At 54.2% G+C, this 27,467-nt stretch overlaps 2 protein-coding genes across 5 annotated transcripts in view; both read left to right on the top strand.

Annotated features, from left to right (window-relative positions):
• The window catches only part of PRMT6 (protein arginine methyltransferase 6), a 237,382-nt gene extending 232,478 nt beyond the window's left edge, over positions 1-4,904 (top strand). The window contains exon 2 of the mRNA XM_084866078.1: positions 4,891-4,904. The gene's annotated coding sequence lies outside the window, so the exon portion shown is untranslated. The remainder of the gene's footprint in view (positions 1-4,890) is intronic.
• NTNG1 (netrin G1) overlaps positions 1-9,256 on the top strand; it is a 195,301-nt gene extending 186,045 nt beyond the window's left edge. For all 4 annotated transcript variants that reach the window (XM_084866076.1, XM_084866075.1, XM_084866077.1 and 1 more), the window contains one exon: positions 7,523-9,256. In XM_084866076.1, the coding sequence (XP_084722202.1) occupies positions 7,523-7,800 (278 nt within the window). In that variant the 3' untranslated portion in view covers positions 7,801-9,256. The remainder of the gene's footprint in view (positions 1-7,522) is intronic.
• The last annotated feature ends 18,211 nt before the right edge of the window (positions 9,257-27,467 follow it).

The following is a 27,467-nucleotide window of genomic DNA, read 5'->3' as shown; positions in this document are numbered from 1 at the left end:
TCCGTCACAAAGGCCTGCAAACACAGCTAATTCACATGTTATCCATCTCCACGACACACGTACTGGAAAGACAGCCCAATGGCCTTGGTGACACTGAGTCACCAGAGAAGCAGAAGGAAGTGTGGGATATCTCACCGTTCCCGCCACGGTCGTGACCAGTACCCACCCGGCCCCTAGCGTAACACGTTTGCATGCCAACAACCGCTGGGCCCAACCCTTCCGATTCCCATGGTTTCCCCACACGCGGAGCCCTGACTGTGGGCCATAAAGTCCTTTTCAAGCTGCACCGGTGCAGAATGTCATTCGGCGTCTGCCTCGGTTTGTCCTGCTCCCTCCATCTCAGCAGGCACCAACCAAAGCGCTTAGGGAGTTGGGCGGGTGGCTGTTTTTTAAAGTCCTTTTCCATGCACAGGAAATGTTTTATAAACGTGTATTCATCCCTTTCCCTCTGCAAAAAAAAGAAAAAGTTGGTATTGGGTTTTTATATAGCATTGGTTCACACTATTTATTATCACCTGGAATATATCAAAGAGGGGAAAAATGAGAGTGGTTCATTGCTTTTTTTTTTCCTTCAGCAACTTTGCAAAGCCGTATGAATGTAAGAGGAGAGAGAGAGGAATGGAATTCATGCGGCCGCGTCTTAAACCCCCGATAACTCTATTCCCGCATCCTGGGTGAGACCCAGGTGCTGTGCTGTGGGGTTTCGTTTTCCTCGAACCGAGGCCTCTGGCTCCGGGTGACGCGTTCATTCCGCCTCAAAATAGAACGCGCGTTCCACCCTCCGCACGCACGCACGCACTGCTAGAGCGGCTTGGAAGGCGCCCCCCTCCCCGGGGCACAGAGATGTCAGCCTGCGGAAGGGAAAGGTGGGGAGCTAGGGGGAAGGGGGCTGGGCAGAGTACAGCAGGCGCAGAGCAGAAGTCACGGGGAGAAAAACCCTGCACTTCCATCGTGAGGTTATTCCTGTTCAGGCGGTCCTTCGGGATTATTCGCAGTGAAGAGTGAGGGTTCCTTCCAGGCGGGAGAGGCCTGAGCACCCCACCTCCCCTTTCCTCCTTTCTCCTGACCCAGAGCCCATTGGGCAGCGAGGCCGGTGGGAGGCCAGCAGGAGGCTGGCGAGAGGTGTGGGTGAGTGGGTTAGAGCATCATCCGAAGGGAGAGCTTTAACCCAAAACCCAACCCAGAGGAGCTGGCCCGCCCTGGGGGAGGCTGAGGGGAAGCAGCCCAGGGATGCTCCCTGAGGGAGGCCTGGCTGTGGGCTCACTAGGGGGTGCTCATTCAGACCAACCTCCCTCCCCAGCTGGTCGGATGCCCAGGAGAGAAGGCAGAGCAGCAGACTGAGTTCAAGTACAGTCTGGGCCGTCCCTCCTCACGTTCCTCTTTGCTCTTGTCTGTCCTCTATCTACTGAGCCAAACCGGTCAGGGCTCCTTTTTTATATATATGTGTGTATTTTTTATTGATTTCATAAAGGAAGGGAGAGGAAGGGAGAGAGAGAAACATCAATAATGAGAGAGGATCACGGATCGGCTGCCTCCTGCATGCGCACTGAGCCCGCAACCCCAGGCATGGGCCCGGACCAGGCATGGAACCGTGACCTCCTGGTTCATAGGTCAATGCTCAACCACTGAGCCACGCTGGCCAGGCCCTACCTTTTTTCCACGGCACCACGTCCCCGCCAGTCGTGGCGGGACATGAGTGTGAAAAGCTGGGGAAATGCACACACCACGGCATGAGACACGGTTCTGTGAAGTCCCTCCGCGTCCCCAGGAGCTCGGCTGTGGGTTGCGTTTTCTATCTCCCATCCCTCAATTTAAGTGGGTCACCGTCCCCGCTCTTTATCCCGCGGCCTCACTCCCTCCAACGCCTCCATCGGGCCGAACACGGGCCGGGCCTTTGTCATTAGCCAGCATGGCGGGGGTCGCTCGTCCTCCGACGCCTCTCTGAAAGGCACAGGAACAATTTGGAGCATTGGCTCCCGCGGCCATCCCGGGCCCGTTTCAGGTGCCGGAGGCCGAGGTCACTTTATTAACACGACCATCAAGGAAGGCTGCCATGGCAACGCATCACATCGGTTCCTTGAAGCGCGGGAGACAAAGCCGGAAAGAGAAACTTTCAAGTCTATAAATACAGAGCCAGCATTGCTCCAGCAGACGGCTCCTGGCAGGGCCGGCCGAAATGGATAGCTTAGAAGGAGACCAACACAGACAAAAAGAAAAGAAAACCAGCTTGCGGGGATGTAACGGAGCGTCGTGGCCATCATGGGGACCAGTGACCCCGCAGGTCACAGAGGGAAAGGAGAAGACAAGCAGCAACAGCCGGGTCCCGGCTGCGGCCCTCCCGCAGCCTGCTTTCCTCTTCCTCCCGAAGGGGCTGGGAGCGGGAAAACGAATCAGAGTCTCCTCATCAACGACCGACAATAGATTGAGGTCAGGGGAGAGGAAATGGGTACACCAGTCAAGAAACCCACCAGAATCGAGTTAAAGAACCGAGGAATTTGGCTACAGCCCATGACAGCTCCTTGTCCAAACTACAGGAAAAGTAAGAAGATGTGGCTCTAACCGGTTTGCCTCGGTGGCTAGAGCATCGGCCTGCAAACCAGAGGGTCCCGGGTTTGATTCCGGTCAAGGGCACATGCCCAGATTGCAAGCTCAATCCCCAGGGTGGGGCGTGCAGGAGGCAGCCGAGCCATGATCCTCTCTCTTCATTGATGTTTCTCTCTCCCTCTCCCTTCCTCTCTGAACTCCATAAAAATCTATTTTTTAAAAAACAATGTGAAAGAGGGAGGGAGGGAGAGATGTTCCTTGCTCCTGTCCACTGTGAGCGGCACTCCGGGGTCTCTCTTGGATCTCCATCTTCGTGGATTTACCCCCTCCCCTCCAGGAAGATAACCCGGCTCTTTCAACACCTAGCGCTTCCGGTCACCTGGAATTCCCACGGCTCCGCCCCAAACACTCACTGTCTCTGAGCTCGAGTGGCCGAGCCACCTCCATCCCCTCCCTCCTCTCTCCACAAGGAAAAAGTCCGCCTTCATGGCTGTGCTGACTCCCTGCGCCCCACCTTCCTCATCTTATCTCTGACGTCAACTGAGGGGTGATCCTTCCTGCCCAGGGGTCCTGGGCAGAGCAAGGTATTTATATATATATATATATATATATATATATATATATATATATATATATGTAATTATTGATTTTTTTACCGAGAGGAAGGGAGAGGGATAGAGAGCTAGAAACATTGATGAGAGAGAAACATCGATCAGCTGCCTCCTGCACACCCCCTACCGGGGATGTGCCCGCAACCAAGGTACATGCCCTTGACCAGAATCGAACCCGGGACCTTTCAGTCCGCAGACTGACGCTCTATCCACTGAGCCAAACCGGTTTCGGCAGGGCGAGGCATTCAGTAGCCTCTCTGGCCTCTGCCCACTAGCGTGCCCTTCCTGGAGCCGTGACAGCCAGGCAGGCGTCTGCAGACACTGCCCAACGCCCCCTGTTGAAAGCACCACTTCAGACGGACAGCCAACAACCTCCGTTCGACGTGAATGCCTCCCATTCCTCCATCCGCCTCCCAATTACCCCCAAACCCCTCTGCCAGGTTCCACAGAGACCATGCCGTGCTTATTGGCATATCCCCTTCCCCCTGGGCCAGGGCTTACCTTTTCCTCGTCTCCATCGTCTCTGCAGCCACACCTGCCCACCATCACTCACTCACTCCTCGCACATGGCTCCCCAGGCCCCGCTGGAACCTCAGTAGGCTTTTAGCAGGAAGAAGGCCCTGGAGGTCACACAGGTGTTTTAGGATTTAAACATGAAGAGGAGACAGTGACGTCCCGCCAAGAGGGTGACTGTGCGCAAGAGGCAGCGCCCACGCCTGGGTGAGGTCTCAGGAGAGAGGACGGCTCTGAGCGGCTGGGAGTCTGGAGGAGGCCCCAGAGCCGGACCTGCAGGCTGAGGACAGGTGGCAATCCCCCCCACCCCCACCCCCTCACCTCCCCACCTCCGCTGCTGCTGGGGCCTCCCACAGGCTGGGCGGGGGCCCTGGGAGCTCAGACCTCCAGGACAGGGAGGCTGAGGGTCAGGCAGGAACCTCTCAGGGACATGAAAATGCTGAGCCCTGAAATCCAATGTTGGTCGGTCAGAGGGAGGGGGGCGCTGCTGGGGTGATCCTGTTGGGAAGAGCTATGGCCCAGGAAAAGGAAATCTCCCTCTCCCTCCCTCCTTGTCCCCTCCAGCGCCCCCATGTGGTGGGAGCCAGGAGACAGCCCGCAGGGTTCCAGCCTCAACTCCGCAGGGGCGGTGGGCTTATTGATAGAATCCAGACAGTGGCTCAGTCCGGGCCCTCACTTCTCATTTCCCGTCCATAACGCCCTTCCCACCCACAGCTGCCTGGTCCACGCCTCAATTCCAACACAATCTCCTTCCTTCCCTCTTCTCTGTCTCCCACATCACCCTTCACCCCAGCGGCTGAGGGCCCCTGCCATATGCAAATACCTCCTTTAGAATCTGTTATTTGTATAGATATATTTTTTGTATCATAATTATTTCTGTGTATGCTCATGCGTTTGATTTCTGCCAAAAGGTTTTTATTTTTTTATTTTTTTTAATATACTTCATTGGTTTTTTTTTTTACAGAGAGGAAGGGAGAGGGATAGAGAGCTAGAAACATCGATGAGAGAGAAATATCAACCAGCTGCCTCCCGTACACTCCCCACTGGGGATGTGCCCGCAACCAAGATACATTCCCTTGCCCGGAATCGAACCTGGGACCTTTCAGTCCGCAGGCCGACGCTCTATCCACTGAGCCAAACCGGTTAGGGCTGGCAACAACTTTTAAACCTAGCCGGATGCCAGCCACACCACACAGCAGACACGCTGGCTGGAATGGAGAAGGGTCGTTTCACGAATTTAATAGGAGATCCCTCCGCGTATAAATTGTATCTTCCCAACCGGACACGAGCGCCTCAAGAGCAGAGTGTTAGGTTTCCTGGCTCTTTCTTCGTGGCGTTTAGTGCGAGTTTATTCATTAAGCGCCTTGATTTTCATTCAGGGTGGCACAGAGACAGAGCATTAGCGTGTGATGAGCAGGCGAGATGTGCAGGGAGGTGTGGATGAGCTTCCAGCACACGGTCCCCACAGAGCGTGCTGTGCGGATCATCAGGTTGTGTCTGTGCTGAAGGAATAGCCCAATCAAGAGGCCCAATGCCGTATGTCTTGCAGTGAATTATAAAGTAATGGAACATATCGTAGGTATCTTTTTTCCCTATGTCTCTCCTACAGAAAACATACCCCCACTCCATGAGGTTACATTTGTTCCTCTTATTTATTAAATTCCTCCCAATGATCATCATCCATCCATAGATTGGGTAAACATAGGGAAGGCACTGAATTTTAACGTAACCACCAACTTCCCGAAAAAAAAGATACCTCTCTTCAACAGCTGACCTACATTCGGGCCCAAGAAGAAGCAAAACCGCGTTTCCTTTTTTTTTTTTTTTTTTAAGGGGGCGTGACATTTAATGAACTATTGATCTCTCCTCAATTACTCAAGGCAAGCAATTATCGACAATGAGGGGACAGATGACTCCCCTCGCTCCGGAGCCCCCGGGAGAGGAAGTGTCCCATTGAGCTACCTGCTCCCTGGCAAAGCTGCTAAGCATCTTTACCTGGAGGTGGAAACAGCCACGTGGGTCTGTTTATTCCACGTTTCCCCCAACGAAACAGTATCTCCTGAACTGGAAGCAAAACGAAATCCCAAAAACCCATGCATGCTCTCCAAACTCAGCACCACCACCAAAAAAAAAAACGAAGGCGTTGGCCCTGACCTCATCTCTCACCACTGGTATGCTGGGCCTCGTGACCTCTAAAACACTATGATTTGGGGGTGACCCTCAGGAGTCCACGCCACCCAACGAGAGGTCGCCCGGACACTCCTCGGCCGTGTGGCGTAGATAGAGCAGGAACACCTCCTTGTCTACCAAGACTCGGAGCTGAAGGGTCAGAGGGCATGAGGCGTCGCCTGTATGGCTTACAGACAGCAGGCCAAGCACCCTGGAGAATGACACCCAAACCTCATGCCAGCGTCACAGGGTGGCGGCCTGGGAGCTGCGGGCGACGGTAACCGGGGCCCCTTGACGGCCACCCCCGTGATCACCCCTGAGGGCACCCAGCAGCCCTGCTCTCGGCTCCCCTGCACTCGGAGCGTTCCCGTGTCCCTTATAAGCTTCTCTGCAAAGGGAGTGACCGGCCATTGCCAGGAGTGAGGACAAGGCAGCATTCTCTGTGACTAGTACTGGGTGGAGAGGGGGTATGTTTTACATACTTTTCAGTTGATATTGAGAGTGTGTGTGTGTGTGTGTGAGATTCACGTGGTACCCCTGGTGAAATTTAACCATGGCATTTTTTTAAAAAAAAGGAAAATGCTACAATTTATTTTCAAAACCTCCTTTTTCTGCTCTGCCCCCACGCCCATCCCAGAGTTCCCACACAGGAAGCGCTCCTGGCGCCTGTTGCTGTCTCCATTTCCCCGGGTTCTGGTTAACATCCTGCTGAACCGGTGAAACCCTGATTACCTAAAAGAATAAGCAGCACATAGCCTTAACGAGAACACCCAGCATGCCGAGGAAAATAAACCACTGGAGATTGCAAGTGGCCTGGCAGGGACCGACCATGCATTTCCGTCTCCGGCTTTGGCTGGTCTGGACTGGTTCACACACATGTGACCCATCCATGAACATGGTGAATCTTTGCAAATCAGGGTTTCAGCGCTGCATTCCTTATGATCCCGGGAAACCAAAGCGACCTTGGCCTCTCCTTCCTCCGCTCATAGGAGGATCGATGCCACCATCGGCTGCTCTTCCTCACACTCCATGCAACAGCTTCCTCTCCCCCCACGGGGCTGCCCTGCCTGCATGCCGCCTGCCCCTGCTCTCCCCCCTCCCCCCAGCCCCAGGGCCCCTTCCCTTGGCTTCTGTCCTCATGCATGTGGCACGGGCATCACCTCAAGGAGAAGGCCACCCCCTTGGAGGTTCCTGGTCACTTAGCAGCCCTGCTTTGCATTCTAATGGGCATCCCCTGCCTTCCAAGCTCCGCGTTCTTGCATGCGATACTGGTCCTTTAAAAGCCTGGGGGGGCCACCGCAGGTCCCCTGGAGAGACCAAGGGGATGATGCGCCCTAGCTCTGGACAGCCTCACGTGCCAGGGAGACTGTCCCAGGTTGCAGCAGAAATCCATAGGAAGAGAACCCATGGGATTGGGGAGGGGGAAGGGGGAAGGGAGGGGAGGCAGCAAACTGTGTGTGGAAATTGGAGTCACGTGCTCCATTTGCGGGGTGGGGGCGGGGAGAATGGGAATGGGAATGGGGATGCGGATGGGGGTGGGGGTGGGAATGGGGGTGGGAATGGGGGCGGGAGGGGGCGGGGGAGCGCGGGATCCGCCTGTCCATTGCCATGTTTGAAGCTGCGAACATGCTGTACCAAATGCACTGACACTGATTCTGCTTCTCCCCCTCCCCCTCGCCCTGCAGCCAACGTGTGCGACAACGAGCTGCTGCACTGCCAGAACGGGGGCACCTGCCACAACCACGCGCGCTGCCAGTGCCCCGCCGCCTACACCGGCGTCCTGTGCGAGAAGCGGCGCTGCGAGGAGGCGGGCGGCTGCGGGGCGCGCTCGGGCCAGGGGGCGCCCCCGCGCGGCCGCGCGGCGCTACTGCTGCTGCTGCTGCTGCTGGCGCTGCTGCCACTGCTGCCTCCCGCGACCCTGATCGCGACCCCGATCCCGACCCAGGCGCTGCTCGCCATCTAGGCGGCCCCGCAGCACCACCGGCCGCGCCGAGGCCCGGGGAGCCCACGCCGCCGCCCACGCCCCCGCTCCGGACCCAGAAACACTCCGACCCCCGCGCCCCGCAGCGCCCGCCCCGGGAGGCCCGACTGAACGAAGCCATAGTCCTCAGCTGTGGACAGCGCACCCACCCATCCGAGGCGGCTCTGCTCTGCTCCTCCTGGCTCGGGAGCCGGTGCCAGCTGCAGGGCCCAGGGCCCGTGGGGAAGGCTGGGGCGGCCCCTCCGCACAGGACAGACAGAAGGAACAAACTAACGGACCTGGGAAGGTGGGTGCGCTCCTGTCTGCGCGCCGACACCGCTGCGCCTAGGGCGCGGGGCCCCAACACGCAGGAGCGACCTTGGCGGGCGGGGCGCCGTGACCATGACCATGACCGCGGGTGTCAGGGCATCCGCCTCGGCCCCCGAGCCCCCTCCCACCCGCCGGAGCTTCAGTGGACGTTGCTCTGTCGCCCTTGTTGGTCGGAAGGTTCCTGTCTGATGTCAGTCTGTGCGCACCTGTCACCGCCCCTTCGGGGGAAGGAGAAAGTGTATCTATCCTTTTGTATTCAAATGAAGTTATTTTTCTTGAGATACTGTACTATGTAGATTTTTTGTATTCTTGCCGATGATTTGTGTTACCAGACAATCTGTTCGCGTTTCCCCCTCGTTCCACGCGCGGCCCAGACTGACACGCTTTGCTTTGTCCTCTCCCGTTCGTTCTGTTGTGAGATTTCTCTGTGAGGGCGGACGGACGCGCCGCCGGCATCAAAGAATATCCGTTTACATATACAATAGCGAGTGTCATAAGACTCCACCAAAGGACATTCCGTTTTCCTGTTTGCTTTAATCCGGGGAGAGGCGAGGAGTCAAACCGTTCCTGCCTACGGGAGCCCAGGAATCCGCGGGGCGCTTTCCGGAGAGGCCGGAGCAGCTGCCCAGCAGCGTCCACGCGGGCTTTGCCGGCCTCGGTGTGGCCCGGCCGCGGGCAGCCGGCGGGGTTGGTGCCCGAGAAGGTGGAGGACCCGCACTAGCTTGGACACCTTCTGCAAAACCCGAGACTGTTTCCGCTCGGGGGGGGGAAAAAAACGACCACAGGAAAAATTAAATAAATAACTCTAAGCGATTGCCAAGCTTATGCCAAAGCCTGCTGGCAGAGTACGAATGAGAGACTTTTATTTTTCAGCCATGCTATCGTCACAGACGGATGTGACCGTGCGACCCCAGGGAAAGGGATGCGGATGGACGGTGTGTCTTTCCAAACACAGTGTTTACAGGGAGTGCCATGGGGAGAACAGCCTGGGGACCCCGGGCAGAGGCAGGGAATGGAGTGTTCGCAACGGGACTCTGACTATATTCAAACTCTCTAGAAGAACTATCCACTGCCCAGCAGCGAGTAGACGTGACTGCTGGGCCTGAGAATAAAGTTCGTTTTAAGTACCGCCTCAGGTGTGATCGATTCTTGTTTCTGCCTCTGATTAGGCCGATTGCCGGGCAAGGCGGCGAGGGGAGGCAGGCGGGGGGGGAGGGGGGGGGGGTCCCAGCGGCCGGACCAGCGCATGCCACTCCCAGCACAGGTGACAGATGTGGCGGCAGCCGCCTCCGCTGCCCTCAGAAACCACATCAGCCCCAGCCCGAGACTTCACGACAGCGAAGACCTCCGTGACTCGGTGGCCCAATGAGCTAAGACAGTGTTGGGTTGGAAGCCTGGTCTCTGTCCGAATCCCCTGACCCCGAATCCCCCACTCCCTGCGACATGGGGGGGGGAATGGGAAGGGAGGACGTCTGCTGATGAATAACACCAGGTGAGGCCGTGCTCGGCAAACCCATTAGCCAACAGAGCCAAATACCAACAACACAACAGTTGACATTTCTTTGGAGAGCCACTTTTTTTTTTTAACTTAAACTTCCTCTAACGCCACTTCTTCAACATAGACTCGCCCAGGCCGTGGTGTTTTGTGGAAGAGCCACACCTGAGGGGCCAAAGAGCCACATGTGGCTCGCGAGCAGCCGTTTGCCAACCCCCGAGATGAGGGAACGGTGTGTCTTATTGGTTTTGTTCCCAGAAAAAGCCAATTCCAAGAAGGCAATCAACAGGGCCGAAGCCGGTTTGGCTCAGTGGTAGAGCGTCGGTCTGCGGACTGAAAGGTCCCGGGTTCGATTCCGGTCAAGGGCATGTACATTGGTTGTGGGCACATCCCCAGTAGGGGGTGTGCAGGAGGCAGCTGGTCGATGTTTCTCTCTCATCGACGTTTCTAACTCTCTATCTCTCTCCCTTCCTCTCTGTAAAAAAAAAAAAAAAAAAAAAAAAAAAATCAATAAAATATATTTTAAAAAAAATAAAGTACATAACCTTTCTCTATTAATAGACAATGAAAAAAATTCGTTTTATATATATATATATATATATATATATATAAAAAAAACACAAAGGTAAACAGGGTACGAAGGCCCTGCCTGCCGCCCCGCCTCTAAGCCGATTGAATGTTTGTTATTGGAACTCACAGCCTCTCCAGATGCATGAATCAGAGGAGACGAACATGAGTCAGAGCCAGCGTGGCCAGTCGGAACCTGGCCGTTTACCTGAGAAGCATCAGCAGCAAATTCTCGATCGGGAACCCTCCTGACCTGTCCACAGTGCCCAGACTCGGAGATCCCTCCTGAGACGGCAGGTTTCCCGGTTAAAATCAGGGTGTGCGGTGCCTTCGAGGTGATTAGCACCAACCGTAGGCAGACCTGTTTCTGGCCATGGCGCACTTTGTCATCACCGGCTCCTGGCTTTGTCACAGGCTCAGGGGCCAGGCTGCACCTTTCGGTACCCAGGAGGCCGACAGCTAATTCCAATGCCGAAACCGGTTTGGCTCAGCGGATAGAGCATCAGCCTGCGGACTGAAGGATCCTGGGTTCCATTCCCAGTCAAGGGCATGTACCTTCGTTGCAGGCACATTCCCAGGAGGGGGCGTGCAAGAGGCAGCTGATCGATGACTCTCCTCGATGTTTCCAACTATCACTCTCACTTCCTCTCTGTAAAAAATCAATAAAATATATTTTAAAAATAAAAATAAAAAAATAAAATTTAATGAAGGCCCGATGGGCATCACTCCATCTGCATGTTACCTCCAGGAGTCTCTATGGATCTCACTGGGGGAGGCATAGCTCGCGTCCCTGTATTGAGGGGCCGCTTTCTGCATTTCCTGCAGCGATGTGATCTGCTTTTAACGAAAATTCCCTTTGGCTATAGAGCCCGTGTGACATGAAACTCTCTTTGTCATCTGGATCCTCAGGTTCCTCTAAACGTGAGAGTCTAAAGGGGGTGCTCCCTTGAAGCAATCCCATTTCAGCGGGTTTCATTTGTTTGCTGCTTTCTGGCATTCCCGGGCTGTAGGCTCAATTCCCCAGTAGGGGGCGTGCAGGAGGCAGCAGGTCAATGATTCTCTCTCATCCTTGATGTTTCTCCCTCCCTCCCTCCCTCTCTGAAATCAATAAAAACATATAAAAATAAACTTCAACAAGTTACAGGCTGGGGGAAGGCAGACGGGCCTCACTGGGTGGAATGTGGGGGCTGCTGAGTGGCCTGGGGCAGTGGGAGGAAACCCTGAAGTCGGATCTTCTGTCTCATCGCTTTCGCTCCCCACCATCAAGTCAATAACCCAGGGTGACTGGGGTGTCAGCCCCCACATCCTGAAGGGGGAAGCTTTGTGTTAGATGGGAGAGGGCAGATGTGTTCGCCCGCTGTCGGCTGCTAACTAAAATCCCCGTTTGGCAGTTTCTCTGCTCCCGGAATGGCACACACTGTGTGGAGCTTCGAGCGCTGTGTCCCTTGTACTTACAGATGGGACTGTGTGTGAGACCTTAAAGCTGCAGTTCCTGAAACCGAACTCGAGTTCTTTCCCCTCCGTTTCTATCCCCCGGCTTTATCGACAAGGACGGTGAGAGTGGCAGCGATGAAGCTGGTAACGAGCGCAATCTGAATCACCAGGGAAAACCCGAGGGTGTTTTGTTTTGTTTTGTTTTGTTTTGTTTTGTTTTGAACAAATCCAATGGGACCACCTTCGTCACACCTGGGGATGAAAAATACAGAGAAGGAACACCCCCAGAGTTCTGACCCAAATATCTGGTTGTGAGCAATTCTTTGTCTCCGGAAATCAGGACTCAATTTTCTTCCTGAGAAGTACCCGGGGTTCATCGGCACCAATACTGCGACAGTTCTGACCATTTCCAAATAAGAGAGCGTTTCGCTTGTAACTGTATTTTAACTTTATATATATATATATATATATATATATATATATATATATATATATATGCTACAAGTAGTAACTCAATGTTCTATACCTACAACATTAGTCCATGTTTAAATCTGAGAATCACTGCTCGTAAACAATGCTTGGGGAATGATTATCACGTGACCGCGTCACCAACAATCATTGGTTGATTGGTCCTGCCGTCACGTGGTGGGGTTCTGCAGCAGGTGGAACAGGTGCAGCCTGTGTTCCCACCTGCGCTAAGCCCCGCCCCCTCACCCTTCTACTTTCCAGGTGAGGGTGAATGCCTGCCTGCATTGACTAGACCTGCTCAGTATCCATTTAAAATGCAGTACTTCTAGACAGCTGTTGGTGAAATCAAACTTCTGAGACATCCCTACTTTCACGTCTATAACCCTGTCTACACACGTCAACACAGGTGCACGCATTTGTCCATTCCTGAACACACCTTCAGGAAGCCCGCTAATGAGCCTGCTAGTTCGGGTTTTCCTGTGCCACCCTGCAGCTCCGAGCACGAGGTGGGCTCCCATGTTTCTGTCTGTGAGCTTGGCTGCTTCCGATACCTCACATGTGTCTACAATGAGCGGAAGGTGGCCAAGGTGGCTGCCAGCAGCGATTCGGCGAGCAGAGCCAGAGGTGGGGCGCCGAGTCTGGGGCCGCCGTGTGACCCCCGCATGGTGATGCAGTGCGGAAGGGGTTCGGGCGTCTGCCGTTCGGTCATGGCTGCTGAAGGACAACTTCCACCAGCCAGCAGTCCCGTTTTCCCTCTGCCAAGACGAACCGCCCACCCCACAGCCCTGGACGCAAGACCCACCGTCACGCTGGCCCCGAACACCTCTCCACCCAAGAAGCCTGAAAATGCCCCGCAGGGGACCATCGTCTTGGCTTTAGTTCGGTCTTCCTAAAATCTGAGTGCCTCTCCACATTCTTCACCAAAAAAAAAAAAAAAAAAAACCTGGGCCTGGTGGCCGCCACCTCTTCAAGAATCCTGGGCAGCAGCCTCACCCCTGGGTGTGATTGATTCTGATTTACCTGTTACCTCTCCTACTGGATTGTTATTGTAAATGCCAGCGGGGCCCTATACATCCGTGCTCCAATATTTACTGAACACGCATTCTGGGCGGGCTCTCAATCAGAGCGACAGAGTGGAAATCAAGTTCGGGTGTGTGTGCCTCTTATTTAAGGTGACCAGATCGTCCAGGTGTTGGCAGGACAGTCCTGATTTCTAACAATTTCCCCCGCGTCCCACGGCATTTTTTTTAAAAAAGTCCCGATTTTTGGAAAGAATCTTTCCAATGTTTCCAATCTTTCAAAAAATCGGGACTTTTTTTTTTTAAAAAAAACGCCGCGGGACGCGAGAAAAATTGTTAGAAATCAGGACTGACCTGCCAACACCTGGACGATCTGGTCACCTTACTCTTATTCTACCTAAAGAATGCAATATTAATAAACAAGAACTACCACAACCTGCATCCCGGGAGGGAACACGTGTGTGCATGAGAGGTTTGCAGGCGGAATCGCATGCTCAATCCCGCAGAAAGCGGCTGCGTGTGCTCCCTGCAGAGCGAACAGACCTTCCTAAGGGCAGCGACGCCGCGGCTTACCTGTGCCCGCGGCAGGTCCCTCCTGTCCTGCTCCTCCATCTCCGTCCTGCTGCGCCAGGAGTGAGCCTTTGGGAGTGAGCCTTTCTGACTCCAGCGGGCCCCAGAGGCGCCCAGGGGTACTCAGGCCTGAGGCCCGCCTGGGGCTCCTGACTCCGCGGTCTGGGGTGGAGCTTGAGGGTTGGATTTGCAAAGAGCTCCCAGGTGAGGCTGATGCTGCCTTTGGCTTAGGCGCATTCAAACCCTCCCTGCGTCCGCGGAGACCCTCCGGACTTCCCCAAACCCCTGCCTAAGGCACCCCCACACGAGGTGAGGGCCCGGGCTGCCCCTGCGGGGCTGCGGGAGAACAGGAGACGGTGCATGGCCATCCGCTCCGGGCCCCGACCCAGAGATGGCTGAGAGCCCAGGTCCATGAGGCCGGAGGCCAAGGCGCAGGCGCGTGCTCATCAGATCCCCACCCACCGGGCATCCTGGCCCCACGGAAACGCTGGTCTCCACACTCGGGGCTTTCCCGACCCGTGCCCAGATCTCAGCGCCATGTGCCCAGGTCTCAGGACCCCGTGCCCACATCTCACTCAGGTGCCCTCAGCTCGCACAGGGCCAGAGCCGCCGGCCCGTTGCCTCCCAGCACTCAGCGGTGCCATCAGAGCGCCCGCAGCGCCTGTGTGTCCCTCACCTGGAACGTGTCCCTCACCTGGAAAGTATGGTTTCCGAAGAGGAGGCATTGGGCCGCCACCAGCGGCATCCAGACGCGGGAGGAAGAGAGAGATCCATCCGCGAGTGGGCTGTCTGCGCGGCTCCTGCCAGCGGCTCCCACGCGGAGAAGCAGAGACCCTCCCCACGCCTCAAGCCCAGCCCGTCCTCTCACTGCCCGCGGCCCACGGGCCCTGTGGCCTCGCTCCTGCTGTCTCTAACCCACCAGACGGGCTGGGGGGAGGGGGGGAGGCAATGCACAGGATCCGGGATCAGAAATGACCTGCGGAGCCCGTGGGGAGAGCCCCGTGGGGAGAGGCCCGGGTGCAGGCGGCTGGCCGGGCAGAGCGTGAGCGGCCCCGGAGCTGTTGGAGGTTGGAGGTCGGAGCTTGGCAGACAGGACGCACCCAGGAGAAGGGCTCCCGTCGCTAACCACCCAGGCCCAGTGGGCAGCCTACACCCTGGCCTGTGCAGAGTGATGCCCAGGGCGGAGCAGGAACATGGAAATGGCTCAGGGCCGGGTTGGATCGGCCGAAATGAGCTGGGATGGATGGCGGCAGGAGAGGAGGGCAGGGGCCCTCCTGGCATCGCCTCCACAAGCATACAGAATGGGGGTCTCCTCCTCAAGGCGGGGAAGGGCTTCTGTGCCCCTGAAAAGGGAAACGGAGGTGGTAAACTCACCCTAGCCAGTTGGTTCAATGGATAGAGCATCGGCCTGCAGAGTGAAGGGTCCGGAGTTCCAGTCAAGTCAAAGGCACCAGGTTGCAGGCTGCATCCTCTACCTGTAGGAGGCAGCAGGTCCATGATTCTCTCATCATTGATGTTTCTATCACTCTCTCCCTCTCCCTTCCTCTCTGAAATCTGAATATTTTTTTTATTAAGTTATTATTTTTGTACATATACCAATGCCCCCCCCTCCCGTACATACCCTCCCTATTTTTTTAAAAGAGAGAGATGGTAAATTCAGGAGGAAATGTGTTCCCTTAGGAGACCCCCAAACCCCAGGCCACTCTGTCCCCTAACAGTGTTTCCCAACCTTCTCTCATGATGAGAATCACCTGGTGGAGTTGTTAAAACACAGATTCCTGAATCCCAACTAAGAAGTGCTAAACTAGAATTTTTGGGAACATATAGGTAAAATTGTATACTTAACTAGTGCTCTAACACAGATGTTATATACAGAGCACTAAGTTAGGTATGCAATTTTACCTATATGTTCTCAAAAATCCTAGTTTAGCACTTCTTAGTTGGGATTCAGGAATCTGTGTTTTAACAACTCCACCAGGTGATTCTCATCATGAGAGAAGGTTGGGAAACACTGCCCTAGAAGCTAGAGGCTTCCAGAAGTCAAACACCTGCCCCGCTTTGGGGCGGCCGCTATGATGGGCATTGGGGGACGAGGCATTACACTCACGATTCAAAGCCCGAGGTCCCCGACGCAGGCTGCACAGAGCTTCCTGGGGCTGCGTGTTGCAGACAGCAACTCAGATAGTTCATAACAGTTACCGTCACGAACAAGGCATCACGCCAGGAGCTACTGATTAGGAACGACTGCACGGTGGCGAGTTTAGATGAACCTGAATGGAATCAAGTGTGATGAGATGTTTGCAGGCCCAGGAGACTCCCTGCGGCCTATCCTTAGGAGAAAAGAGACACCAGGATCACACACACACACACACACACACACACACACACAACACATGAGGCACGGCGAAAGTGTGCCAGCCTACCAATGGGCCATACGTACAATGCATGAGCCAGGCCAATAGAAATGTTCAATTAGTTTAAGTGCAAGTCTCTTTAAAACTCTATGAAATAAAAAAGGTACAATCCTCTTTCTTTCACCCCCAAGACATTCTGCTGAAGCGGAATCTTCTGAATAGTAGCGCATGAATACAGATCATGCGACATCACTTGAGTTTTAGAATAAATAATTAATGGAACTAGAGTCGGTAGGTGGCAGGTAGTTACATATTAAGGGGCCAACTTAAACACGTTATTGCTGCTGCCGAATTTCTTATTTACTCCGGGGGGGGGGGGGGGGCGGGGGGAATGATTGCTCAGTCCTAATGGAGCTGTAAACCTACCCAGGAAGAGGAGACATATCCGGCCATGGACGGCGTTATCGATGCCACCCGCCAGAGAACTGTCATTCTTCGCTCTGTTAGCGAGAAAGCGGCCCGTTTTCCATTCAGAGTGACGCTGTTCGAGATATAGGCGTACCTGACATCTCTTCGTGGACGCTGAACTGAGATCTATCACGGGCTCTGAGAGAGCGTCTGATGCTTAATGACAAACAGGGGAAAACGCGTGCCAGCCTGCCACAGATGTTCTCAGCAAAAGTAGTCGGATGGAAAACTCAACATGAAGGGACTACTTGATGAACTCAATCAAAGCCCCGGCCTTCCTGGTATAATTCCGGTTTTCCCAAGCCCAGGGTGACTTTCTTTCCCATAAGCTTGCTTACATCAGGACTCTGAGTTCAGGTCGTCTGTCCAACAAACCTTTTCTGACCCCCCCTCCGCCCCCCCAACACTACAGTAGCTGCCCCGCTCATGTATCTGCATAGATCCTGCATTTATTTTATTACCACGCGGTTTTCATCTTGTACCGAAGTTTACTCTTGCATTGTGACGTTGTCCCCCGAACATTGCAATCTGGAGAATGAGGAGCACATCCATGCACAGGGCCACCACCTGGAGGTGCTCAGTGGAAGTCAGTCCGTCATGGCGCTGTCTGCCACAGACGAGCACACGTTTTGGTCCGTCCACCATCCGGCCCCTGCGATCCCTCCCGTGTTATGACCATTACGTTCCCTCACCAACTTGTTTTGCCAAATGATCACGTGACTTACGCTCTCCACTGCCTGCCCCACATGGCCCGTCCTGTGTCCTTGTCCCCACTGCCTCCATATCCTGCAAGTCCCCGCCTTCCTGCTACCATGTCCTAACCACTCGTTCGTATTTTTCAGTCTGACCGACATCTCAAAGGCCAGCCCCAATACGGGCTCCCTCCTCTGAGCACCCATCCAATTCCACCCGCAGCCTACAGCACCATTTTATCAGACGAAGTGCCCAGGAAAGGTTTGTGGGGTGAACGTTGACTGTTTTACTGTATCCCATGAAATCCTTCCCACTCCCTCCCCACCTCAGAAACAAGACACAAACCCCTCCAAACCTCTGAAGTATTCGGCACCCTGTTCGGGCCTGTTAACAAGCTGCTGGGGCAATGACACCTCCGTGTAGACATCCCTCTGCCGCCCTAAATGAATTATCAACAATCAACACCTGCCAGAACCGGTGTGGCTCAATGATAGAGCGTCGACCTGCGGACTGAAGGGTCCCAAGTTTGATCCTGGTCAAGGGCATGTACCTTGGTTACAGGCACATCTCCAGTAGAGGATGTGCATGAGTTAGCTGATCGATGTCTCTCTCTCATCAATGTTTCTGGCCCTCTATCCCTCTCTGTAAAAAATGTTTCTAACTCTCTATTCCTCTCTGTAAAATATCAATAAAGTATTATTTAAAAACACACACACACACACACACACAACAGTTGGCCGAGGAACACCAATAGGTGTGTTTTCCTTGTCCCGTGGGCCTTCTTTTTCTCCCTGCTGCGTTTATTAACGCCCGTCTCATCAGAGCTATAATAAGCCTGGAAATTAATGTCCGATGTCTTCGGTAGCTTAAGACTTAATTTATTCCCCAAGCCGTGGGGCCTGGCACAATTAGGTTTTGATACATGGACATTTCTGCTTACGCGGGACGTGAGGGAAAGGACTCCGCATTTTGAATGGCCTCATAAATATATATGGATTTAATTTGCTAACGTGCAAAACCCATCTCCCTGTCGTTGGGAGGCTTTTTGGGTTGGGGGCAGGGCCAGTTTCTCTAAGTATTTTTGTTGTGCACCATTAATTAGTCCATAAATCACCATGTCTTCGAACCGCATAGATTACCTTCGAGCCAATACACTTAGCCTGGGAACACAGTGCATCCTGCAGGCTCACCGCAGTCATGGCGATGGCTTGGGTCCCTCGGATGTGTGTGAGACGTTAGTTATTCTTTTTGATTACACAACAACAGAGGTTGAAACTGGCTCAGTGGTTGAGCACTGGCCTATGAACCAGGAGGTCATAGTTCAATTCCCGGTCAGGGCACATGCCGGGTTGCAGACTCCGTCCCCAGTAGTGGGTATGCAGGAGGCAGCCAATCAGTGATGCTCTCTCATCATTGATGTTTCTATCTCTCTACCTCTCCTTTCCTCTCTGAAATCAATAAAAATATATTTAAGTGGCCTCATAAATATATATATCCCGGGAGGGGGAAAAAAAGAAAATACTGAAGGACTAAAAGGTAGAAAGTTAAAGTCTCCCAAGATGCCCCTGCTGAGAAACAACCACAGTTAATGCACAGATTTTTCATGTATGTATCCATTAGGTGTGTGAGTGTGTGCACATGCATGTGTGCATGTCTGTCCAGTAGGTGTGTGTGTCCATTAGGTCTGTGTGCGCGTGTGTGCACACACACATGTGTGTGTGCCCATTAGGTGTGTGTATGTGAGTGTGTGCATGTGCATGTGTGCATGCATCCAATAGGTGTGTGCATGCATGTGTATGTGTGTGTGTGCATGCATGTGTGTGTGTGTGTGTGTGTGGGTGTGTGGCATGTGAGATTTTTCTCTCATTCCCGATCAAAAAGGCCTTGTGTGCTTTTACTGCCCTTCTCCCCGCCTGGCCTCCTGCACGCGCTGGAGGAGGCTGAGGGCTGTGAATTCTTTAATGAGGACAATGGGGAGCAGGAGGGGCGGGGGCTGGGCTCTGTCTTGCGCTGGGTGGTCTCCATCCCTTCCAGCGTCGCTGGCCGCACCCTCGGCCCGGGTCTTGCTGGGGAGAGGAAGAAGGGGAGGACTCCATTTTCTCCATTGGTCATGGTTTTCATTGCCATTTGAACGGTAGGTGTCAGGCGGCCTCCATGTGGCAGCGTGTCTTACCCTTGTCAGCATCTCCTCTCCACAGCCCGCCTCGTGCCGTGAACTACACCTGGGGGTCATCGCGGGGGGAGCCAGTCTCCTGCTGAGGTGCCTGGAGGTCACGACTCTGTCCGCTTTGCCAGCTTTCCCACAAAGCTGGGGGGGACCCTTTTCCGGGGGGAGGGGGCATCTGCTCTCAGGATGGCGCTTTGCTGGGCTCACAACAAATTACTACCCATCAGCTGCTTGGCCACCTCAGACCTCTGTCCCCCTGGAAGGTCATGTGACCCACCCCCCTCTTAGCCAGTCACGACCACGCTTGGCGGTGAGAATGGTGCAAACAGCATCTTTCTCTCCCCTGTCCGCAGGGAGGCCTGCTGTTCTCCCTCTCCCCGTCTTCCTTGAGGTCTCTCTGGCCCCAAGGTCCCGGTTCCATCTAGTTGTGGCTCCCCTGGAACAGGTCTGTGGCGGGCTTTCCCAGCTCCATTGACAGGAGTGGGTGTTGCATAAACAATGCTCCCACATGAAACCTCCAAAAGGCGAACAGACCCTCGTTTGTGAACATCATCATCTCTCCCTCGGAGCAGGAAGAGCTGGCAATCCATGGAGCTCAGACTGTGCCGGGCACAGCCCACGTCTCATCTCATTTAAAGCTTCCGAGGCCTGTGAGCTGGACACTGTCATTTCCCCGGTGACCCCAGCGTCCAGGAAGGTGGCCGTGTAGAATTCAGACCGCGGTCGGGTATAGAGCGGGTTGAGAAGATGGAGAGGGCTGATGCCCGCTGCCTGGCACGTGGCACATCACTGCGGAAACAGGGGTCCCACCGGGGACCAACGGCACAGACCAGATGGGCAGAGGGAAAGACGGGGCGACGTTTACCCCCACGGGTTGCCCGGAGAGAGTATACACAGAACAAGGATGGGGCAAGAGAGTTGTACTGAAAAGCTTTCTTTCCCTTCTAAAATGTTTGTAGACTGCCAAGAGCCAGGCCCTGTGCTCGGTGGAAAGATTCAAATTCATTGTTGCATCAAAAGGTCCCGAGGACCAGCCCTAGCCGGCTTGGCTCAGTGGATAGAGCCTCAGACTGTGGACTGAAGGGTCCTGGGTTCGATTCTGGTCAAGAGCACAGGCCCGGGTTGTGCTCTTTGATGTTTCTCTCTCCCTCTCCCTTCCTCTCTGATATCAATAAAAATATATTTTAAAAAATAAAGAGAGCTGAAACCGGTTTGGCTCAGTGGTAGAGCGTCGTTCTGAGGACTGAAAGGTCCCGGGTTCGATTCCGGTCAAGGGCATGTACATTGGTTGTGGGCACATCCCTGGTAGGGGGTGTGCAGGAGGCGGCTGGTCGATGTTTCTCTCTCATCGATGTTTCTGGCTCTCTATCACTCTCCCTTCCTCTCTGTAAAAAATCAATAAAATATATTTCTAAAAAATAAAAAATAAAGAGAGACTGAGTATGAGGCATAAATGGATGGGCCATACTGAGAGCAAGAGTTACGGAGAAGAGGGTGTGGTTGCCCCCCACAGGGGTAGAGTTTGGGGACAGAAGGATATCGTAGGCGAGCCATTGGCTGCAGGAGGGCCTCCGAGGCGTCAGACAACTGCCGTGCTGACAAGGGACCTCGGCGCCGACCTTTCCCTGAGTCTCCTGCGAAGCCTGGCAGGGCCAGGTGCCACTCACAGATGTCGGAGGGCTATTTCTGGCCACATCCCCCTCGTCGCTCAGCTGAGAAGCAGACACGGTGGCTCACGACCGTGGGCTTAATGAGGCGTGGAGACTCAGCCATCCACGGACGCAGGTCCCGGCTTCCACGCCGGGACTAAGTCAGCGCCTCTCCCTGCCCCACAAGGTCATGATCGCTGCTCACATGAAGGGTGTTGTTGGGCAGCGACCTTGGGCTTAGAGGTCAGATTTGTATTGTTTGTGTCGCCCCAGAATCCTGATCATTCTCCTCTACACCCACATTGCCACACCTTGTCCCTGTGGTCCTGACACGGAGCTGAAACCACTTCCCACTTCCCTGCCCACACTGTGCACTGAGAGAGCTAGAATCAGCCCAGGTCAGTGGCCCTCCAATCTCTGCTGTCCCGCTGGCCAGGGTCACTTACCTTGGATCGCTCTCCTGTAAAAGGGGGTTGAGAAGAGCTACAGACTGAGCTGCCGCTCCGGAATTGGGAGAGAAATAAGATTGGCTTCTGGGGACACACAGCTCATGGAATTCCACGTAGCTGAGCCACAGGCCCCCCTGGCAATAAACCAAGAGGTGCCCTGTGACTTGTAGCTTGAGAAACACCCCAAATTCCAATTAGATTTGCCTGGGGGATGCAAACTCAGGGCGGGCAAACTTGAACATCACAGAGATTTAGTAGGAAAATCATCAACAGTCCAACTCCTCTCTGGAGAAAGATTTCGTGGACAAAGATAGGCAGGGAGGGGTGCAAGCCATCAGTGACTGCCGGACACCATCCTGGTTTCACTAGCAGAGAGGTGTGGACGGGGAATCTGGGAGGCTGGTCTACCTTAATTGCTCTGAAAGGTCAGGGCCAATCACTCATTGCTTGGTTGAGACATTGGTAGTTGCAGCAGCCTCCACCTGTTAGTCTTAGGATTGGCCAATATTGGAATTTCCTGCCTGAGGGACAGGTGTATCCCATAATCTTAATAAAAGGGATGGAGAAGCCAGAGCGAGGAGTAGTCCTCTCTTGGGCTTCCGCCTGGCCCCCACTTCCCAAGTTAATGCTTTTCTAGTCTCTTTTCATTTGTGTGCGGCCTTCTCCAGAACCTGAACCCTGAACCGAAACCCTGAACCACGCGGATGTGAAAGGGGTTTCCACATGTGACCCATGGGCCAAACCCAGCTTGTTGCCTGTTGTTGCCAATAAGGTTTTGTTGGAACATCTGTCTGCCTAAGGCCTGGGAGCGGCAGGCTATACCTTGTAGGTTGGGTAGGTATGTTCTGTCATGTCCACACAAGGACAAAGTCACCTACAGATGCTTGCTTCTGTCCCATCCCAAGAAAGCCATCAGGAGACCAAGAGAACAGTGAGGGTGGAGGGTCAGATTCGCTGCTAATGATGACCGATCCTTCAGATCCAGCGTTGAGTAAGCAAATCTGCATTAGCTGGGTGTTCACGTTCAGACACACGGCTTTCTCTAATGCAACGTATTTCTAGTGAGGACGTGAGTCACAATTACAGGCTCGGGGCTGAGACCCATTTCTTGATCTCCTCGGGTCTTCAAAAGCCCGGAGGAGACGGCCTCCCTACCCGACCCTGTTTCTTCTCTCCGTCACGGTCCCTCTGGGGATTCTGTCAGTGTAGCGCCCGTTGCTGATGGTAACACACGCACGCTGGATGGAGCCAGAGCTGGGAAACACGGCGGCCTTTAATTATTCAGGACTTAATTGCGCCCGCATGGACGATCGATATTGGCTCATCTTAATCTGATTTGCAACCCCCGGTGCCCGGCACCTCCATCAGTAGGCTAACAGGATGGCACACCTCACAGCCTCCCCCAGCTCTCCTCTAACAAGCTCGCTGGAAGGGTTTGAATCTGTTAATGAACTCATCAATGGCATTTTCCTAGCCCAGCCACCTGTGTGCACCTGCCTCCTGGAGCCAGGTTTGCTGACACCTGGTGGCCACCAAGCACATGACAGTCTCTGAGACCCAACCTCTGTCCCCAGCACCTGTGGCTTCCCTGGATGCTGATGTGGCCTAGTTACAGTGACAGCAAATACAAACCTGCTCAGGGGAAGTGTGACGTGCAATCAGTTCATCGCGTTAAAAGGGAAACCAGCCTTTTCTCTGGATGTTCCGGAGGCGGGCGGGACGGTGGGCGGGAACTGACGGGACCTCGGTCCCGGCTGCACCACATCTGGCTCAGTGTCAGCCGGACACGCCTCCTGTGAAGACCCACTGGCTTGGCGCGTGGCTCTCTGGACGTGGCCGAGTGCCCGCGGCCAGCTGCCTGGAAGAGGGGGTGTCAGGCTGGCATCGTTGGAACGGAGAGCCGAGAATCCCCGAGGACTACACGGGGGACGGGTAGAGGGTTCATTCCCACGCCTGCGGTGGAGAGAGGTGCCTCGTGGCCTTGGCAGTGGGGCCCTAGACACAGCTCGTTCAAGGCCACAGAGCAGGGATCCTGTCCATGTAGAACAGAAAAGAAAACGGGGGCCTGACGGCCTCGGGGAGGGGGAGAGCTCCACGGGGCTAGCACCCAGGCCCTGGGGACGTCTCCCAGACCCCAGGCCAGGGAGGGAAGACCCTGGAAACCACTGGGAGGTGGGAGCAGGATGAGCCACGAGGCAGAAGGGCCGGCCGGAGCAGCTGGGCGTCCTTTAATGCATCGTTAACCCCTCTGAACCTCAGCTTCTCCGTCTGCAAACGAGCAGCGATAATATTTACTCCGCGGGTTACGGGGGACATTACGAGAGACTGTAAAACGGGAGCGCTGTGTAATTGCCCGGCCGATGACCGTGTCGCCGTCATTATGCGGACATAATGGGCCGTCACGCCACCCAGAGCAGCCGCTCCGGACAGCGCCCGGCCGAATTCTCGCCAGGTCCCCAGAGACCCAGGGCCGCTGCCGCCTGTCCCGGTGAATGACTGTGTCCGAGGAGCTCAGCATCGCACTGGTCCAAAAAGCTAAAGCTCAAAAGGAATGGAAAATTACAGGGGAAAACACACACAAACAAACAAACAAACAAACACACAAACACAGAGATAGCAAGAACCATGAAGCAGCCCTGGACGGTGTTGCTCAGTGGATAGAGGGTCCAGGTTCGATTCCGGTCAAGGGCACATCTCCAGTGGGGGGTGCGCAGGAGGCAGCTGATCGATGTTCCTCTCTCATCCTCATCAATGTTTCTAACTCTCTCTCCCTTTCCCTTCCTCTCTGTGAAAAATCAATAAAATATATTTTAAAAATAAAAATCAATGGGAAATATCCTCGGGTGAGGATGAACAAATAAACAAAACAGAAGCACCAAGCAGCCTGCGGACAGTGCCGAGGGCCGAGCCCGCCCTGGCCACCTGCTCAGGCCTCCGCTTCTTTCTCACCCGAGACGGTGGCCACGCACCTGGCTTCCTGGTCTCGCAGCGAGGGTGTCACACATCACAGAGGAGCCTCCGTCCTCCATCCCTCCCTCCCACACAGATGATGCTCAGTGTCTCCCCCTTGTGGCCCAACAGGAAGGTGAGCAGGCACGTGAGCCCAAGCCATAAGCAAGGCCAAGCTACTTCAGAATGCACCCCGAACCCCAGTGCTTTTCACCCCTCCCCATGATGGCATCGCAGTGCGGGCCGCCTCCACGCCTCGCCTGCACCATGCACCATGCGTTTCCAGTTTCTCTGCCTCCGTCTCCTCCTCCGTCAGGGACCCTCCACCAACGAGCCAACATGAGTCTTTAGAAACGCCAATCTGGTGATGTCACTTCCCCGCTCAAAACTCTCCAGTGTTTTTTTTTTTGGTGTTTTTTTTTCTAAAAATAAAACCTAAAGTCCTTGCCATTACCTGCAAGGACCTACATGCTCTGATCCCAAAATTAGCTCTCTCCCTCCTCACCTGCCAGCCGTTGCCTTGTTCGCTCTGTTCTGCAAACACAGGCCCACATGCTGATGCTCAAAAGAGCCAAGCCAAGCTCACCTACCCTGGGATTCTGCACAAGCCCTTCTCCCCACCAGCAGGTCTTGTGACTAGTCACATGACTAGTCACATGACTGCTTCCCACCCTTCCCCCTGTCCCTGTGAAAATAGTCCCCACAGAGACCTGCCATGGCTATGGTGTCTAAACTAGCACCATCCTCTCACTGTCTCCTTCCTCCGCTCTCACTTCCTTCAGTGCACTTCCCACTTCCTGCGTGTATCCCGCCATGTGCATCACGTATGGCCTATCTCCCTCTGTGAAGCAGGCTCTGTCAGGGCAGGAAACTGTCTGCCTTGTCCACCACGTGTCTCCAGCACCTGAACCTGTGGGTCAGCCCTCCATCCATGCACTGAACCAACAGAAGCTGTTGCAGAGTTCTGGGGAATGACAGGATCACAATGTGGCCGGGAGCAAACCCGGGGGCAGGGGTGCCAGGCGGGGCTCTTGCCCAGGTGCAATGAGCTGACTTGGGAGTCAGGCAGAGGGAGGGGAGACGTTAAGGAGAGACGGGTACACCCCAATTTTGTTTGAGCCTCAGTTCTCTATCTGTGCTATCTACAAACTCAATCTGCCAGCTACATACTTAGCCAACGAGTGTCTTGATGCAGATCGAGAGAATGGGACAAACGGAAGTAGGCCCAGAAGGGATGGACTTTGATGCCTTCATCCTCCCTATGAGGAAACTGAGCCTCGGGGAGACCAGAGGTGCCCCTCAGAGTCTCCTGGCTTCTAAATGGAAGCAGCCAAGACCGGCATCTGCTCTGACTTATTCCAACTTCTGGGCTCTTTCCACAGGCCCACTGGCTGTGCTGCAAAATGGTCCCGGGGGAAAAAAAAAACGTATGAGCTTTAGCATCGCAAGGACTTTGAAGCTGCTAATTGTCTTAAAAATAACTTGCTATGTGATTACAAGTTTAAGTTTGGCTGCTTGCACCATTTTAATTGTCTTTGGGGCTGTGCTGAGAAGTCCCGGGAGAGTTACATCAGATGTCTGCTTGGGCCTTTCTGTTCAATGGCTTTGAACTTGGCACCCGGGGTTGTTAATTTAGGGTGGATCCTCCACTTGCCTTCATGTACCCCCCCCAAACACACACACACACACACACACACACACACACACACACACACGTCTACCCAGTGTCATCTTTGTGGTAAGACTTAAAAATAGGATTATGTCCAATAATCCTATTGCAATAGGAAAAATGCAAAATGACCCGAGTTGCATGCGTAGACCTGACAGACTGAATAAAGGTCAAGAAAACCACTTCTCTTGCACTAAGGTAGACTCATGGCATCCCACACCACGAATGGAAACCACCCAGGCAAGAACACCTCACTAGCAAGTGTGACAAATGCTGAGGGCACCGCTCCTCTTCCCGCGTCTCCTCCCTTTGCCGTATGATGCACAGAACCCAGGAGCGTTTCATTAATTCATGTAAGTAGGTTGCTCGTTCCTAATGAGCTCATCCCAGGAAGGTGGTTAAGCACTTCTCTCTCCCAGTGAGAAAATGTGTGATCCCGACACCCACAGTGAGAAAGGCTGGGGGTGGGGGGAAGTTCATGTGGGGCTGACAGCCCCGGGGGGGCTGAGAAATGCAGCGGAGAAGAGCGGTGCTTCAGTTGGTAACTCCTTTCCTTTCTACCGAAGTCTGACCTTGACCCACACCCCTGAGGCAGAGTGGGACAGACCTGGGGCACGTCTGTGGAGACCTGGGGCTCAGCCTCTCCCTCGCACGCATCTCTCTTCCCATGCTTCGCCCATCCCTGCTGGCCTTTGTGGGTTTTTGCTTGTTTAGATATATTTTTATTGATTTCAGAAAATGGAAGGAAGAAGGAGGGAGGAGAGATAGAAACATAGATGATGAGAGAGAAGCATCAATCGGCTGCCTCCTGCACAGCCCCTAATGGGGATCGAGCTCGCAACCTGAACACATGCCATGAGAATCAAACCGGTGACCTCCTGGTGCATGGTGCAACGCTCAACCACTGAGCCACTCTTCTGAAGCTATTGTGTTTTTTAAAAGCTCTCTCATAATCTGAGAGTGTAAGGGAGAGAGCTGTTAGAGGTTGTGTGTCCCCCTAAAATTCAAAAGTTGAAATCCTTATCACCAGTCCCTCAAAATGTGATTGTGTTTGGAAATAGGGTTGTGGCAAGTGGACCTCATTAAGATGCCATCATACTGCGGAAGGATGGGACCCTAATCCAATATGGCTGCACCTTTACAGAGAGGGAGTCTGGACAAACACAGGGAGAGTGCAATGGGACAGCCCCAAACCGGGAGCTCCCTGGTCAAAATCAGGGCTTCTACTCCATGTTCACGATGAGGTTGGCATTCTGCAGCCCCCGGCTTTCCATGGCAGCAGTCACCCATAGTCACCCAAGGTATGCAAATAAATGGAAAAGCCCAGAAGTCATCAATCCGTAGGTTTTAGGGTGCACGCCATTCCGTGTAGCATGAGGGAACCCCACA

This window comes from Pipistrellus hanaki (genome assembly GCF_964339955.1).
Source record: "Pipistrellus hanaki genome assembly, chromosome: 18".
Classification (NCBI taxonomy): domain Eukaryota; kingdom Metazoa; phylum Chordata; class Mammalia; order Chiroptera; family Vespertilionidae; genus Pipistrellus; species Pipistrellus hanaki.
The sequence above is the reverse complement of the archived record's forward strand: the minus strand, read 5'-3'. Positions and strand labels throughout refer to the sequence as shown.